Source organism: Hypomesus nipponensis, chromosome 2 (assembly GCF_054491055.1).
Source record: "Hypomesus nipponensis isolate SF chromosome 2, ASM5449105v1, whole genome shotgun sequence".
NCBI lineage: Eukaryota > Metazoa > Chordata > Actinopteri > Osmeriformes > Osmeridae > Hypomesus > Hypomesus nipponensis.
In genome coordinates, this window is record NC_140362.1 from 1,357,430 (window position 1) to 1,374,957 (window position 17,528).

Here is a 17,528-nt window from a genome sequence, read left to right on the forward strand (position 1 = left end):
CTGAAGAATCCTGCTCGAACGGTGAGCAGGAGCAGATCAGACTAGCAGGAACAATACGACCATTCCAGCCCTGCTGATTTATATCAACGCCAAATACAGAAGAGAGGAGAGCAGCTTCTTCCCATCTCTCTGACAACTGCACCTGGATCACTACACAGCTACCGTCGTTCACCGTGCGGGTCTGGGGGTTCCAGCAGGGGCAGGGGGCGGGGGTACAGCGAGTACGGGAGGCTGTTGGGAGAGGAGAGGGGGCTGGAAGTCTGAAACGCTTCCAGCCTGCGGGGCGGGCGCTGTGGCCACAGAACCCTGGTCTAGCTAGTAACGGCACGGCCAAGTGGATGGGATGGAGCCGGGACCGTCAGGCGCTGGTAGGTCTCTCGCTCTTTCTTAATTTCAATGGTGATATGTGGGATGTGAATATCAAGCTTTGAAGATGGATCATTACGACTATAAATCTCTAGAATTTGAAATTGGGGCACCTTGGCCTCGAATCACAGAAGCCAGAGGTGAATTTGAGATTGGGGTCTAAAACCATATACGTTAACGTGCTGTCGGCTCTTTTCAGGCGCATCTCTTCCACTCAACAGAATTAGTTATCTGAATTTATAGCTACAGACGGGTCTTTTGGTCCACTGACAATGTACAGGGTCAGGGGCGGGGGCAGCGGGGTCGTGGGAATCTCTAGCAAGGATACACGAGGTAAAGCCCGCCTTCTACCACCGCAGCAGCTGGCTCCAAGTCCCACACAGCCCAAACACAGCCCCACAACCCCCGCAGCGCGGCACGGCTTTACGGCAGAAGAGTGCATGTGTGTTGCCTTTCGAAGTCGAGTTTTAAATTATAGATTTTCCTTCAACCAAAAATGTAAAATAATAAAATAAAACTTTCACATGACAAAATGTGTTAGACCTGGCACTATGTAATTCCCATTGTGTAACAGCACCTGCTTATGTTATGGATGTGACGTCCCTAGATGTTAAATTAGCCAGCACTTTCCCTATAGTTTGCTTTCTGATATCGTGAAAAGCTTTAATGTCCTCTGCCGACTCGCTGTTGCCTATTCATGTTGATACTCTAGACATCACTATGACCTGGTTTCCCCTGCTCTGTGAACTAAAGTCCAGTCTGTCTATATAATACACGATAAGCAACTTGGATAAATACTGTTGTTCAAAATGTGGTTGGTTTTCTGAAAAGTTTTCAGTTTAAGAAGCTGGTTTGATGATGATGAGTGGTTATGTCATAAGTTAGTTAGTACACACATGCTAGTTTGGAACACAGTCTGGCCAGTCTGAATATCTAAACTGAAGGTTTGTGAACACCAGAGTCCTGTGTGGAGTCCTCCTAGCTCCCATCAACACTAAGGCTGCAAGTTTGACTAGGATGTTTTTTCACAGCGGAAATCAGACATTTAGAAAGAGAAGATACTTCATCCAGTAAAGTAGAGGTGGGGCAGTAGAGTAGAGGTGGGGCAGTAGAGATGGAATGGGGCAGTAGAGTTGGGATTGGGCAGTAGAGACGGGGCAGAAGAGACGGGGCAGTAGATATCAGGTGGGGCAGTAGAGACAGGGCAGTAGATACCAGGTGGGGCAGTAGAGATGGGACGGGGCAGTAGGTTGGAGATGGGGCTGTAGAGACAGGACAGTGTGTGCAGACAGGGAAAGCAGCTTCTGAAAGCAGGGGGCTGTTTAGTCCGGGGAAACACTGCTGTTGTCTGGGCATGTCCTGGCTCAGTTAGTCACCATCTGCCTCCCCTGGCATGGGAGAGACGTGTGTGTGCTCACGTGTGTGTAGTGCACGTGAGCACAGAAACACACACACGTCACACACGAGTAGTCTGTGCTGGTCATGACTGTTGAGGTATGTGATGCTGCAGCGATACTTCACACAAACCTCACTGCCTGTCATCTTCCCAGGAATGTGAGATGGTGTTGTTCTGCCCGCAGGACTAGCGGTGTGGGGTGCTAGCCAGCTGTATGGAGAGCTAATTAGCTAGCTGTGTGGAGGACTGCATAGCTATATGGAGGACTACAAAGTTGTGTGGAGGACTACATAGCCGGGTAGCCGGGTGTGAGTTGTGTGGAGCGCTAGATAGCTAGCAGTGTGGAAGACTTGTAGACTCCTTGGGGTAGGAGACACAGCTAGTCCTTCACTCAGGGTAGGAGACACAGCTCGTCCTTCACTCAGGGTAGGAAACACAGCTAACGCTAACCTTTCACTCAGGGTAGGAGACACAGCTAACGCTAACCCTTCACTGAGGGTAAGAGACACAGCTAACGCTAACCCTTCACTCAGGGTAAGAGACACAGCTAACGCTAACCCTTCACTCAGGGTAGGAGACACAGCTAACGCTAACCCTTCAGGTAGAGATGGATGACAGGAGACTAATGTGGAAACATGAACTCTCCCTGCTGCTGCCACCCCCAACGACCATTTTTATTTGTCCGGCTATCACCACCTCCCCCTCCCACACGCACACGCACACACACCCCTAACGCTCACATGGGTATCCTGATCTCCATGACAATACTATGTTGCTGTGGCGTCTCCATGGTGAGACTGGGAATGTTGGGGGCCCCGTGTGTGTGTGTGAGGAGCAGGGCAGCTGGGGTCTTTGTTGTGGTGGGGTCTGTTCTCAGGGGAGACAGAGGTTAGGTCTGAGGCCCCACAGACAGGAGTCATGGCAGGCTTGTAATCCAGCAGGACCCCCTCTCTGACCTCCTCCCACTCCTGAACTTAGATGAACAACTTTTTGCGTAAATATGCTGAACTGCTACTTCTTCAAATGGCAGGCTGTTGGCTGTAGGCCTCTGTAGGCAGCATGTAGGCAGCATGTAGGCCTCTGTAGCTACTCTGTAGCTACTCTGCTACTTGTTATTTTACTAAACGTGTTATCCAGGAACACTTTCTAAAGTAGTGGTCGTCATTTCCCTGTGGTATTCACAGTAACATCACCAGCTAGCTCCCAAAAAAGATGTGGATTTAAATTATGTAATCTTAGCTGGATGCAGACTAACTTGATTTTTATCTTGAAAACTGTATTATTATTTATATTGTTCTCAGTCTCTGCCTGGCTTTGAGTAGAGCATTATACTAATGTATTCTCGTTCTCCCCTTGTCCATTAACTCTCATTCAACTACTCCTCTTTTCTGTCCCCTTTCATTCATTCACACCCTCCCTCTCCTCCCTAATCTCTTGGTTTCTGCTCCCCCTCCCCCTCTCATCTTCCCTTCCTCTCCTCCTCTCTTGTCACCCCTCCTCTCAACATATTCCTGTCTTCATAAATTGTTTTACTTTTCATCTGCATCCTTCTTCTGCATCCGTCTCTTCCTGTCGCTTGACTTCCTGTTGCTATCTTTACTGCACTCTCTCTCCTCCTCACTGCCCTCTTTCTCTCACACCTGCCTTCCTCCTCCTCTACCTACCCGTACCTCCTATCTGCCCCCCTCCTCCCCTTCCTGCCGCCTCCCTCTTCTATCTACCCTCTCCTCCTCCCCTCCCTCCCTCCCCCAGTCCCCGGGGGGCCGTTCCCCCCCCCCCTGCAGCAGGTGTTCCAGGCACCCCGGCGACCGGGCATGGGTACTGTGGGCAAGCCCATCAAGCTGCTGGCCAACTACTTCGAGGTGGAGATCCCCAAGATGGATGTCTTCCACTATGAGGTCGACATCAAGCCTGACAAGTGTCCTCGCAGAGTCAACAGGTACCGAAACACTTTACCTGAAGGTTACGTTAAGCACCATGTAACTGCATAGCAGCACTTTACATTAAGGAACCAGCCCATTCCCCAGATCTCACACTAGTACTCACCCCAGCCCCACACACCAGCCCCACATACCAGCCCCACATACCAGCCCCACACACCAGCCCTCACACCAGCCCTCACACCAGCCCCACATACCAGCCCCACACACCAGCCCTCACAACAGCCCTCACACCAGCCCTCACACCAGCCCTCACCCCAGCCCCACACACCAGCCCTCACACCAGCCCTCACACCAGCCCTCACACCAGCCCTCACACACCAGCCCCACACACCAGCCCTCACACCAGCCCTCACACCAGCCCTCACACCAGCCCCACACACCAGCCCTCACACCAGCCCTCACACCAGCCCTCACACCAGCCCCACACACCAGCCCCACATACCAGCCCCACACACCAGCCCCACACACCAGCCCTCACACCAGCCCCACACACCAGCCCCACACACCAGCCCCTCACACCAGCCCTCACACCAGCCCTCACACCAGCCCCTCACACCAGACGGAGTCTACATTTGTTTTATTGGCTCAAGACCAAAAATGTGGAACTCAGTTGTTTTATTTCCGACCATAAAAAAACTCCTGACCCAGAAAAGCAGCCCTTTGTACAGCCCTCTCTTCCTCTCCATCTCCCTCTCTCTCCTACTTACCTGATTAACTAACGAACGGCGTCCCGCCCTGGGAGTGGTGGTGGGGGCAGGGGAGGGCTGGGGGTTTGTTCTGGGGGGTAAAGGTCTACTCCCATGGTTGGACAAAGGCTCCTAGGAGGAACCCAGGGGTCAAACTCTGGTGACCTCTCCCTTTCAGTTGGCTCTCCTCCCCTTCGCTAATGTGAAGTGCAAGGCAGCTTCTATTGAGGTGTGGGGCCCTGAACCTTCTGTTGTTTTCCCTCCCCCACACCTCCCCCACACCCACCTCTTTCCTCCTCCCCCACACTCACCTCCCTCCCCCACCTCGCTCCTCCTCCCCCACACTCACCTCGCTCCCCCACCTCGCTCTTCCTCCCCCACACTCACCTCGCTCCTCCTCCCCCACACTCACCTCCCTCCCCCACCTCGCTCCTCCTCCCCCACACTCACCTCGCTCCCTCACCTCGTTCCTCCTCCTCCACACTCACCTCGCTCCCCCACCTCGCTCCTCCTCCCCCACCTCGCTCTTCCTCCCCCACACTCACCTTGCTCCCCCACCTCGCTCCTCCTCCTCCCCCACCTCGCTCCTCCTCCCCCACCTCGCTCCTCCTCCCCCACACTCACCTCGCTCCCCCACCTCGCTCCTCCTCCTCCCCCACCTCGCTCCTCCTCCCCCACACTCACCTCGCTCCCCCACCTAGCTCCTCCTCCTCCCCCACCTCGCTCCTCCTCCCCCACACTCACCTCGCTCCCCCACCTCGCTCCTCCACCTCCCCCACCTCGCTCTTCCTCCCCCACCTCGCTCCTCCTCCCCCACACTCACCTCGCTCCCCCACCTCGCTCCTCCTCCTCCCCCACCTCGCTCCTCCTCCCCCACCTCGCTCCTCCTCCCCCCACACCCGAATCATCCCAACACATCCTCAGATCCCTCATGCCAGCTGTGTCCTGCATGATCAATAATAACCAACAAACTCTCTACCTCGGAAACGAGCATCCTGATAGGGTGGAATTTATTTACGAGGTCTGTTGTGCTACTGTGTGTGTGAGAGGCAATGGTGTGGTAATGATCCTGCTCTGTGTGTGTGAGATGGTGCGGTAATGACCCTGCTCTGTGTGTGAGATGGTGCGGTAATGACCCTGCTCTGTGTGTGTAAGATGGTGCGGTAATGACCCTGCTCTGTGTGTGTGAGATGGTGTGGTAATGACCCTGCTCTGTGTGTGAGATGGTGCGGTAATGACCCTGCTCTGTGTGTGTAAGATGGTGCGGTAATGACCCTGCTCTGTGTGTGTGAGATGGTGCGGTAATGACCCTGCTCTGTGTGTGAGATGGTGCGGTAATGACCCTGCTCTGTGTGTGTAAGATGGTGCGGTAATGACCCTGCTCTGTGTGTGTGAGATGGTGCGGTAATGACCCTGCTCTGTGTGTGTAAGATGCTGCGGTAATGACCCTGCTCTGTGTGTGAGATGGTGTGGTAATGACCCTGCTCTGTGTGTGTAAGATGGTGCGGTAATGACCCTGCTCTGTGTGTGTGAGATGGTGCGGTAATGACCCTGCTCTGTGTGTGTAAGATGGTGCGGTAATGACCCTGCTCTGTGTGTGAGAAGAGATGGTGCGGTAATGACCCTGCTCTGTGTGTGAGAAGAGATGGTGCGGTAATGACCCTGCTCTGTGTGTGAGATGGTGCGGTAATGACCCTGCTCTGTGTGAGAAGAGATGGTGCGGTAATGACCCTGCTCTGTGTGTGAGATGGTGCGGTAATGACCCTGCTCTGTGTGTGAGATGGTGCGGTAATGACCCTGCTCTGTGTGTGAGATGGTGCGGTAATGACCCTGCTTTGTGTGTGAGATGGTGCGGTAATGACCCTGCTCTGTGTGTGTGTGTGTGTCTCCCTACAGGGAAGTGGTGGAGTACATGGTGCAGCACTTTAAGCCTCAGCTGTTTGGAGACAGGAAGCCTGTGTACGATGGGAAGAAGAACATCTACACAGTGCTAGCTCTCCCTATCGGCAGTGAGAAGGTGTGTACTGGCGGTTGGCAAATTAATGGTGGAATTTGCTTCAGAAATACACCCCCCCACCTCTTCTAAACCCTTCCCTGTGCCCCCTCCCCCGTCTCCTCGCCCTCCCCCCTGTCTCCTCGCCCTCCTCCCTGTCTCCTCACCCTCCCCCCTGTCTCCTCACCCTCCCCCCTGTGCCCCCTCCCCCCTGTCTCCTCGCCCTCCCCCCTGTCTCCTCGCCCTCCTCCCTGTCTCCTCACCCTCCCCCCTGTCTCCTCACCCTCCCCCCTGTGCCCCCTCACCCCTGTCTCCTCGCCCTCCCCCCTGTGCCCCCTCCCCCCTGTCTCCTAACCCTCCCCCCTGTCTCCTCGCCCTCCCCCCGGGTGCAGGTGGACTTTGAGGTGACCATACCAGGTGAGGGGAAGGACCGCATCTTCAAGGTTTCTATCCGCTGGCTGGCCAAGGTGTCATGGCGTCTGCTACAGGAGACGCTGGTCAGTGGACGTCTCCCGGTGCCTCTGGACTCAGTCCAGGCCCTGGATGTGGCCATGCGACACCTAGCCTCTATGAGGTACACACACACACACACACACACACACACACACACACACACACACACACACACACACACACACACACACACACACACGCACACACACACACACACACACACACACAGACACACACACACACACACACAGACACACACACACACACACACACACAGACACATACACACACGCACACACACACACACACACACACACACACACACAGACACACACACACACACACACAGACACACACACACAGACACATACACACACGCACACACACACACACACACACACACAGACACACACACACACAGACACACACACACACACACACAGACACACACACACACAGACACACACACACAGACACATACACACACGCACACACACACACAAACACACAGACACACACACACACAGACACACATAGACACACACACACACAGACACACAGACACAGACACACACACACACACACACACACACAGACACACATAGACACACACACACACAGACACACAGACACACACACACACAGACACACACACACACACAGACACATACACACACACACACAGACACACACACACACACAGACACATACACACACGCACACACACACACACGTACACACACACACACAGATATATACACAAACACGCGCGCGCGCACAATCACGTAAAGACGCACACGCACACACTCATAAACACACACGCACACTCTGACCCTGTGTAGCTGTTCCCATACAATCAGATGAGGCAGATTTCCTGGAAACCTTGAGGTCATGCGGAGTCATCCTGACCCCCACGTCTCCCCCTGACCAGGTACACTCCGGTGGGGCGCTCCTTCTTCTCCCCCCCTGAGGGCTACTACCACCCCCTGGGCGGGGGCAGGGAGGTCTGGTTTGGCTTCCACCAGTCCGTACGGCCGGCTATGTGGAAGATGATGCTTAACATCGATGGTGAGTCACACCAGGATGATGTCACCTGTCCAGATCTTACCTCCTGACAGAGGGTGACCACTAAGTCAGTCAATGATTCATTTGGCACTTTTATTCACTTAGCAGACCCTTTTATCAGAAGCGAGGTACAAATAAGGCATATAGCAAGTACAGCAGAAGTGCAGAGTTCTAACAGTCTGTATTTACCAGAGACAGAGTAAAGTAACCACATATCAGCAACCTGGCACCAGTGCTGAGCACCCCTTCTGTGCTCTGTCGCCCCCTAGTGTCAGCCACAGCCTTCTACAAGGCCCAGCCCGTCATTGAGTTCATGTGTGAGGTTCTGGACATCCGTAACATCGACGAGCAGCCCAAAACCCTGACCGACTCCCAGAGGGTTCGCTTCACCAAGGAGATCAAAGGTGGGCCACTGAACAGTGAGTGAGTACCTTCAACACACCATGCAGCCTCTCCACCTTCCATCCCCTCTCACATCTCCTCACTCCTCCCTCACCTCCTCATCCCCTTTTAGTCTCCTCTGTCTTCCCTCACTTCCAGACCTCGCTCCCATCTCCTCACTCCTCCCTCACCTCCTCACTCCTACCTCCCTCCTCACCCCTACTTCACCTCCTAACTCCCTCTCCCCTCACACCTCTCATCTTGTCTCAGTCCTCTTCTCCTTATCTCACCTCCTCTTCAGTGCCCTCTCTGTTCCTCCCTGTCTCTATGGTCACCCCAGATTCAGACTGAGTTGATAGTCCTGGGGAGACAGACGACTGTTTCAGTTACTCATCTAGAAAGTTCTACTTCTAAATTATGTCTTAGATTTCTTAGTGGGACCTCGGTAGGCTAGACTGGTGCTTATTTGAGGTTCTTCCTGGGGTGTGGGTTATAATCTGTGTGGGTTATAGTCTGTGTGGGTTATAATCTGTGGAGTAATGTAACACGATTCACAAATGTATTTTGTGATTCACAAATAAATGACCCCATTACTTTTGTTTGCAACCTGAAGAACACGAGTTACAAATAGGACGAACACAAGTTACAAATCTGACAAACACGAGTTACAAATCCATGCATTTGTGTGAATATTTGGAACTTTCCTGAAGCACTTAGATTCACAAATGCATTTTTCACATTAACGTGTCTATTGTGGACTTCAACAACCTGCCATAATAACGGACATCGTCTCCTTGAGATCACAAGCAATGTCGTCTGGTAGCATGTAGGTGAAATATTGCTTGTTAATCTTATTAAACCGATTAAAATACGTGATTGAATATTCTTGAGAATGGCAGGATCCATGTTTAGTCATTTTAAGCGTTTAGCAAGCTAGCTGTGATTGGCTAAAATTGGAAGAGCTGCATCTGATGGGCTGCAGAGAATATATTTTAGAAAAAATGCATTTGTGAATCGCGTTACGTTTGTTTGTGAATTATGAAACTAATCTAACTCCATAATAGTCTGTGTGGGTTAGTATCTCCAGTGTGAGTTAGTACCCTGCTCTCCTTCAGTCTGTGTGGAGTCTTATCTGTGTGTACCTGTATGTGTACGTGTGTGTGTGTGTGTACCTGTGTGTGTACGTGTGTGTGTGTGTGTGTGTGTGTACGTGCATGTGTTTGTGCCCCGCTGTCGGTGGGCGTTGCCAGGCCTGAAGGTGGAGGTGACGCACTGCGGCCAGATGAAGAGGAAGTACCGTGTGTGCAACGTGACTCGGCGCCCGGCCAGTCACCAGACGTGAGGCTCCAGCTTATTATCCCTAGTCTTACTTTATGTATGTCCATCTGGGTGATGTAGAGGGGGGAGCTTCTTGGCAGGAACATTAGGTGTGTTCGACTTCATGCAGCGCAAACGTCGCCTGCAGCCGCCTTCAGCCCGGCTGACTTGAAGCAGCCAATGGCATTCTCAGCTTCAAGGCAGCCGACTGCAGCCGACTGTCCGCGCTGCATGAAGTCGAACACACCTAATGTTATTATGGGATCAGCAGCCCATGTGACTGATGCTCACTTCCTGCTTCCTGATAACGTGACCACTGCCCTGCCATGCCCCGCCCCCAGGTTCCCCTTGCAGCTTGAGAGTGGCCAGACCGTAGAATGTACGGTAGCCCAGTACTTCAAACAGAAGTACAACTTGCAGCTGAAATACCCCCACCTGCCCTGCCTGCAGGTGGGGCAGGAGCAGAAGCACACCTACCTGCCCCTGGAGGTGAGGCCCTGGAGGAACTCTGCTATGCTCTGACCCACACTCTCAACACCTTGTTCTGCTACCTTAACACTGGGTCTCCTGTGTGTGTGTCTCTCTGCAGGTGTGTAACATAGTAGCAGGGCAGCGGTGCATCAAGAAGCTGACAGATAATCAGACCTCTACCATGATCAAAGCCACAGCTCGCTCTGCCCCCGACAGACAGGAGGAGATCAGTCGGCTGGTGAGGAGCGCCCCCTAGTGGCTGGAGGCTGCTGTGCTACAGCGTCTCTGAGGCTAACGTCTTGTCTCTCCACAGATGAAGAATGCCAACTTCAACCTGGACCCCTACATCCAGGAGTTTGGGATCAAGGTGAAGGACGACATGGCGGAGGTGACCGGCCGGGTGCTTCCTGCTCCGATCCTGCAGTACGGAGGCCGGGTGAGGCACAACTGCTACTCCACGACTCTCATCTCCCTCAGCGGCTAACCTGCCAGCGGCTAACCTGCCAGCGTCTAACCTGCCAGCGTCTAACCTGCCAGCGGCTAACCCTGCAAGCTGCTAACCCTGCCAGCTGCTAACCCTGCCTGCTGCTAACCCTGCCAGCGGCTAACCCTGCCAGCTGCTAACCCTGCCAGCTGCTAACCCTGCCAGCGGCTAACCCTGCCAGCTGCTAACCCTGCCAGCTGCTAACCCTGCCAGCGGCTAACCCTGCCAGCGGTTAACCCTGCCAGCGGCTAACCCTGCCAGCTGCTAACCCTGCCAGCTGCTAACCCTGCCAGCTGCTAACCCTGCCAGCTGCTAACCCTGCCAGCGGCTAACCCTGCCAGCGGCTAACCCTGCCAGCGGCTAACCCTGCCAGCTGCTAACCCTGCCAGCTGCTAACCCTGCAAGCTGCTAACCCTGCCAGCTGCTAACCCTGCAAGCTGCTAACCCTGCAAGCTGCTAACCCTGCCAGCGGCTAACCCTGCCAGCGGCTAACCCTGCAAGCTGCTAACCCTGCCAGCGGCTAACCCTGCCAGCTGCTAACCCTGCAAGCTGCTAACCCTGCCAGCTGCTAACCCTGCCAGCGGCTAACCCTGCCAGCTGCTAACCCTGCCAGCTGCTAACCCTGCCAGCGGCTAACCCTGCCAGCTGCTAACCCTGCCAGCGGCTAACCCTGCCAGCTGCTAACCCTGCCAGCGGCTAACCCTGCCAGCGGCTAACCCTGCCAGCGGCTAACCCTGCCAGCTGCTAACCCTGCCAGCGGCTAACCCTGCCAGCGGCTAACCTGCCAGCGGCTAACCCTGCCAGCTGCTAACCCTGCCAGCTGCTAACCCTGCCAGCGGCTAACCCTGTCAACAGACTAACAGTTCCTCCCTCTTCTCTTTTCCAGAACCGCGCCATAGCCACTCCCAACCAGGGTGTGTGGGACATGAGGGGGAAGCAGTTCTACAACGGCATCGAAATCAAAGTGTGGGCCATCGCCTGCTTCGCCCCCCAGAAGCAGTGCAGGGAGGAGGTCCTCAAGTAAGACCTGAAGAGACACAGTCAGCTCTAGGCTCCAAGTCCCGTTCTAGTCCTGTAGAACAGACCTGTAGACCAAAGACACGGAAATTATACCTGCGGCAAAGTCTCTCGGAGGTCAGAGTTTTATAGTGCGAACAGAGAGAAGGTGAAACCTGCTATGCAGAGAAGGAGGAGGAATACAACAGACTGTCCTTGGACATTGTCATAGATGTTCCTGACCAGAGACGGGTGCATGTAGGGCAGGTAGACTGGCACGGTAGAGAGAGACACAGAGACACAGAGACACGGACAGAGAGAGAGAGACAGAGAGAGAGAGAGAGAGAGAGAGAGAGAGAGAGAGACAGACAGAGAGAGAGAGAGAGACACGGACAGACACAGACAGAGAGACAGAGAGAGAGACACAGACAGACACAGACAGAGAGACAGAGAGAGAGACACAGACAGACACAGAGAGAGAGACAGAGAGAGAGACACAGACAGACACAGACAGAGAGACAGAGAGAGAGACACAGACAGACACAGACAGAGAGACAGAGAGAGAGACACAGACAGACACAGAGAGAGAGACAGAGAGAGAGACACGGACAGACACAGACAGAGAGACAGAGAGAGAGACACAGACAGACACAGACAGAGAGACAGAGAGAGAGACACAGACAGACACAGAGAGAGAGAGAGACACAGACAGACACAGAGAGAGAGAGACACAGACAGACAGACAGACAGACAGACAGAGAGACAAACAGACAGAGAGACAGACAGAGAGAGACAGACACAGACAGACAGACACAGAGACAAACAGACAGAGAGACAGACAGACAGAGAGAGAGACAGACACAGAGAGAGAGACAGACACAGAGAGAGAGAGAGAGAGAGAGACTGGTACTTCTATAGAGACCGACAGGTACTTGTATACATTTCTAAAGCATCAGTTTCTTGTCTCTACTATCCAGGAACTTCACCGACCAGCTGCGTAAGATCTCCAAGGATGCTGGGATGCCCATCCAGGGCCAGCCCTGCTTCTGTAAGTACGCCCAGGGGGCCGACAGCGTGGAGCCCATGTTCAGACACCTGAAGAACACCTACTCTGGCCTGCAGCTCATCATCGTCATCCTGCCTGGAAAGACCCCCGTCTACGGTACCAGTCAACACGTCCTCATCAGAGCGTGCGTACAGACAGGTCGTGCATTGGGACTACGGTGCCTCTAACGCTGCTTGTTTGGTCCTGTAGCGGAGGTGAAGCGTGTGGGAGACACTCTTCTGGGCATGGCCACCCAGTGTGTCCAGGTGAAAAACGTGGTGAAGACCTCCCCCCAGACCCTCTCCAACCTCTGCCTGAAGATCAACGTCAAGCTGGGGGGCATCAACAACATCCTGGTGCCTCACCAACGGTAGCTGCCTCCTGTCTGCCCGCAGGGCGTTTCTGTGATCCTGGTGCTCATGTCTGTGAACTGACCCCTCCTCTCCCCCTCCTCCGTTCCCCCTCCTCTCCCCCCTCCTCTCCATCTCCCTTCCCCCCTTATATCCCCAGATCTGCAGTGTTCCAGCAGCCTGTCATCTTCCTGGGAGCTGACGTCACCCACCCTCCTGCTGGAGACGGGAAGAAGCCCTCCATCACTGCTGTAAGTAGGCCTCTCTCTAACCCTCCATCACTGCTGTAAGTAGGCCTCTCTCTAACCCTCCATCACTGCTGTAAGTAGGCCTCTCTCTAACCCTCCATCACTGCTGTAAGTAGGCCTCTCTCTAACCCTCCATCACTGCTGTAAGTAGGCCTCTCTCTAACCCTCCATCACTGCTGTAAGTAGGCCTCTCTAACCCTCCATCACTGCTGTAAGTAGGCCTCTCTCTAACCCTCCATCACTGCTGTAAGTAGGCCTCTCTCTAACCCTCCATCACTGCTGTAAGTAGGCCTCTCTCTAACCCTCCATCACTGCTGTAAGTAGGCCTCTCTAACCCTCCATCACTGCTGTAAGTAGGCCTCTCTCTAACCCTCCATCACTGCTGTAAGTAGGCCTCTCTCTAAACTTCCATTACTGCTGAGACAGCCACCATAACCCTACACCAGGCCTGAGGCAGACAGACAGACAGACAGACAGACAGACAGGCAGACAGGCAGACAGGCAGGCAGGCAGGCAGGCAGGCAGGCAGGCAGGCAGGCAGGCAGACAGGCCACTGTCTCACTGTCTCAGGGCAGAGGTTCAGCTGTGTGTCGTTCAGCAGGAGCAGCAGACCGGCTACTTAGTCGAAGGCTTGGTGCTGATGTGGCCCCGCCCACGGGCTTGGTGCTGATGTGGCCCCGCCCACGGGCTTGGTGCTGAAGTGGCCCCGCCCACGGGCTTGGTGCTGACGTGGTCCCGCCCACGGACTCGGTGCTGATGTGGTCCGCTGCGTCACGGTGGGCTAACAGTGCAGGGGTGGGGAGGAGACGCGGAGGAGTTGAAAGGAACAGGCAGGGGTGGGGTGGAGAGAATGGCTCAGTGGTGACTCATGAGAGGAGGAAATTACGTCACTGCAAAACATCCAATCCCACAATTCCCCGCCTTGCTGTGGTTTGCTGTGTGGTTGCCAGGCGATAATGACAAGCGGTTGAGTCAGACAGAGAAAAGAGAAGAAAAGCGATGTGTGTGTTTTTGTCTGCTTTTGGTGACATCACACCCCCTCTTCATCTCCTCTGGGGCCGCTGATGCTACATTGATGTGAACTGGTCAGAGATTAACCACACATGCAGAGGAGCACTCCAATGGTCTCATATCTCTCTCTCTCTGTCTCTCTCTGTCTCTCTCTCCCTCTCTGTCCCTCCCTCCCTCCTCCCTCCAGGTGGTAGGCAGTATGGATGCCCACCCCAGCCGGTACTGTGCCACGGTTCGGGTCCAGAGGCCCAGACAGGAGATCATCGAGGACCTCTCCTACATGGTGAGAGAGCTGCTGATCCAGTTCTACAAGTCGACCCGCTTCAAACCCACCAGGATCATCTTCTACAGGGACGGAGTTCCAGAGGGCCAGCTACCCCAGGTAACCCCCCCCCTCTCTCTCTCTCTCTCTCTCTCTCTCTCTCTCTCTCTATCTCTATCTCTATCTCTATCTCTATCTCTATCTCTATCTCTCTTTCTCTTTCTCTTTCTCTTTCTCTTTCTCTTTCTCTTTCTCTTTCTCTTTCTCTTTCTCTTTCTCTTTCTCTTTCTCTTTCTCTTTCTCTTTCTCTTTCTCTTTCTCTTTCTCTTCTCTCTCTCTCTCTCTCTCTCTCTCTCTCTCTCTCTCTCTCTCTCTCTCTCTCTCTCTCTCTCTCTCTCTCTCTCTCTCTCTCTCTCTCTCTCTCTCTGTCTCTCTGTCTCTCTGTCTCTCTGTCTCTCTGTCTCTCTGTCTCTCTGTCTCTCTCTCTCTCTCTCTCTGTCTCTCTCTCTCTGTCTCTCTGTCTCTCTGTATCTCTCTAAACTAACAATCTGAATGATAATTCTTATAAATCGTTGGCTAATTTTGATCTTTTGAACCTGACCGGAATATAAAAAATAACACTTAGCACTAGCTCCATCATTTAAAATAGTTTTGTGTTTTTATGACTAATTTGCATCGATGCTCAAACGTAAATGGTCGATGCCATATTCAGTAGCAAACTTAACTGTCGCAAAATTACAGACTAACTAGCTTAAATAGTTGAGTGAACTAGGGGGGCGAATTCGAACATGGCTAATGTGCTTTCTCTGTTTAGATCCTCCACTATGAGCTGCTGGCTATTCGCGATGCCTGCATCAAGCTGGAGAAGGACTACCAGCCCGGCATCACCTACATCGTGGTCCAGAAGAGACACCACACCAGGCTGTTCTGTGCCGACAAGTCTGAGAGAGTGAGTTATCACAGAGGATGCTGCTGTGTGGCTTGTGTTACTTCCCAGCTAGGTACTCTGTTACAGCTCTCCCAGCTTGTTTCCTTACAAGCTTCTCTATTACAGTACAACTCTCCCAGATGGTGTCCTAGCTAGCTTGTCTGGTACAACTCTCCCACAGTGTCCCAGCTAGTTTCCTAGCTAGCGTCCCGGCTAGCGTCCCGGCTAGCGTCCCGGCTAGCGTCCCGGCTAGCGTCCCGGCTAGCGTCCCGGCTAGCTTGTCTGGTACAACTCTCCTAGCTAGTGTGCTAGCTAGCGTCCTAGCTAGTGTCCAAGCATGTGCTGATGTCCCGCTGCCCGTTTGCTTCTCACCAGATTGGGAAGAGTGGAAACATCCCAGCAGGGACCACAGTGGACACCAGCATCACACACCCCTTTGAGTTTGACTTCTACCTTTGCAGCCACGCAGGCATACAGGTGAGACTGGCCTTGATACAGGTGAGACTGGCCTTGATACAGGTGAGACTGGCCTTGATACAGGTGAGACTGGCCTTGATACAGGTGAGACTGGCCTTGATACAGGTGAGACTGGCCTTGATACAGGTGAGACTGGCCTTGATACAGGTGAGACTGGCCTTGATACAGGTGAGACTGGCCTTGATACAGGTGAGACTGGCCTTGATACAGGTGAGACTGGCCTTGATACAGGTGAGACTGGCCTTGATACAGGTGCTGTGGGGTTTCTGGGACATTTCATTTGGACAAAGGAACAGAATGACTTCCTGTTGTTTTATAAGAGACAGGAGTGCATCAGAGAGGGTCAGTCTCTTATTGGTGTTTTGATCTCTCCCCAGGGCACCAGTCGCCCCTCTCACTACTACGTCCTCTGGGATGACAATCGCTTTACTGCTGACGAGCTGCAGATCCTCACCTACCAGCTGTGCCACACCTACGTACGCTGCACGCGCTCAGTCTCTATCCCCGCGCCAGCCTACTACGCCCGCCTAGTGGCCTTCCGCGCCCGCTACCACCTGGTGGACAAGGAGCACGACAGGTGAGCCCAGATTCACTGTGTGGAAATGGTTGCTGACCTTCCATAAGGTCTGGCGTGTGTTCTGTGAGGAGGGGTGTACGTATTGAGACTTTTCAACTCTGGTGTTTCTGTGTCCTGTGTAGTGGGGAGGGCAGCCATGTTTCTGGACAGAGCAACGGCCGGGACCCCCAGGCTCTGGCTAAGGCCGTGCAGATTCACCACGACACTCTGAGGACCATGTACTTCGCCTGAGCAGCCCTCCTCACACACACACACACACACACACACACACCCCTCCTTGTCATATACCACCTATTCTCACTCTCACACACCCACGCTTCTTCCTCACACACCATGTACACACACATACATACACACACCACGTACACACACATACATACACACACACCACACCACACCACCTCCTCCCTTTTACACACAAACATTTTCTCCTCGCACTCCACCTCATCCATGCTCACACACACACCACCTCTTCCCTTGACTCTCAAAGACACACTTACACAATCTAACACACACCCCTCTCAACCCCTGGCCCCACCACAGATATCTTCTTTCCAGTTGTGACCCTAACCCTCCCTGGCTCCAGGTCTGTGGCGCCCCAGCCACTGTCCTGGCTCCTGGTCTGTGGCGCCCCAGCCACTGTCCTGGCTCCTGGTCTGTGGCGCCCCAGCCACTGTCCTGGCTCCTGGTCTGTGGCGCCCCAGCCACTGTCCTGGCTCCTGGTCTGTGGCGCCCCAGCCACTGTCCTGGCTCCTGGTCTGTGGCGCCCCAGCCACTGTCCTGGCTCCTGGTCTGTGGCGCCCCAGCCAATGTCCTGGCTCCTGGTCTGTGGCGCCCCAGCCACTGTCCTGGCTCCTGGTCTGTGGCGCCCCAGCCACTGTCCTGGCTCCTGGCCTCCATGGTACCTGTCATCACCGCCATTCGGTTTTTACTTCACAAGGACTGAGGCTCTGTTTTTGTTGTACTTTTTAAAAAGTAGGTGTTATAATTATTGTAGTGCTACCTTTCACACTCCTGTGTATGCAATACGGAGCGGAGAAAAACAGGCGCAAAAAAAAAAAGATATGGGGGGGGGGATA

At 53.8% G+C, this 17,528-nt stretch overlaps 1 protein-coding gene across 2 annotated transcripts; it reads left to right on the forward strand.

The window, feature by feature from the left end:
- Nucleotides 1-236: 236 nt before the first annotated feature.
- ago1 (argonaute RISC component 1) lies at nucleotides 237-17,135 on the forward strand. Of its 2 annotated transcripts, none has more exons than XM_084702190.1 (19): nucleotides 237-368; nucleotides 3,515-3,701; nucleotides 6,288-6,408; nucleotides 6,777-6,958; nucleotides 7,769-7,905; nucleotides 8,172-8,321; nucleotides 9,534-9,621; nucleotides 9,942-10,089; nucleotides 10,190-10,309; nucleotides 10,385-10,507; nucleotides 11,442-11,575; nucleotides 12,529-12,713; nucleotides 12,807-12,966; nucleotides 13,107-13,197; nucleotides 14,393-14,587; nucleotides 15,282-15,416; nucleotides 15,771-15,872; nucleotides 16,250-16,449; nucleotides 16,572-17,135. In XM_084702190.1, exons 1-19 carry the CDS (start codon nucleotides 344-346, stop codon nucleotides 16,678-16,680), a joined length of 2,592 nt encoding a protein of 863 aa, XP_084558316.1. In that variant the 5' UTR covers nucleotides 237-343; the 3' UTR covers nucleotides 16,681-17,135. The 2 variants fall into 2 exon arrangements, with proteins under 2 accessions (XP_084558316.1, XP_084558317.1); XM_084702191.1 differs by having other exon boundaries at nucleotides 8,172-8,306.
- Nucleotides 17,136-17,528: the final 393 nt, after the last annotated feature.

Bases quoted from the DNA above. Each gene is read 5' to 3' on its own strand.
- ago1 (XM_084702190.1), top strand. From the start codon at position 344: ATGGAGCCGGGACCGTCAGGCGCTG. The intron at 10,090-10,189 runs GTGAGGCCCTGG...GTCTCTCTGCAG, and splicing joins ACACCTACCTGCCCCTGGAG to GTGTGTAACATAGTAGCAGG. The intron at 12,967-13,106 runs GTAGCTGCCTCC...TTATATCCCCAG, and splicing joins ATCCTGGTGCCTCACCAACG to ATCTGCAGTGTTCCAGCAGC.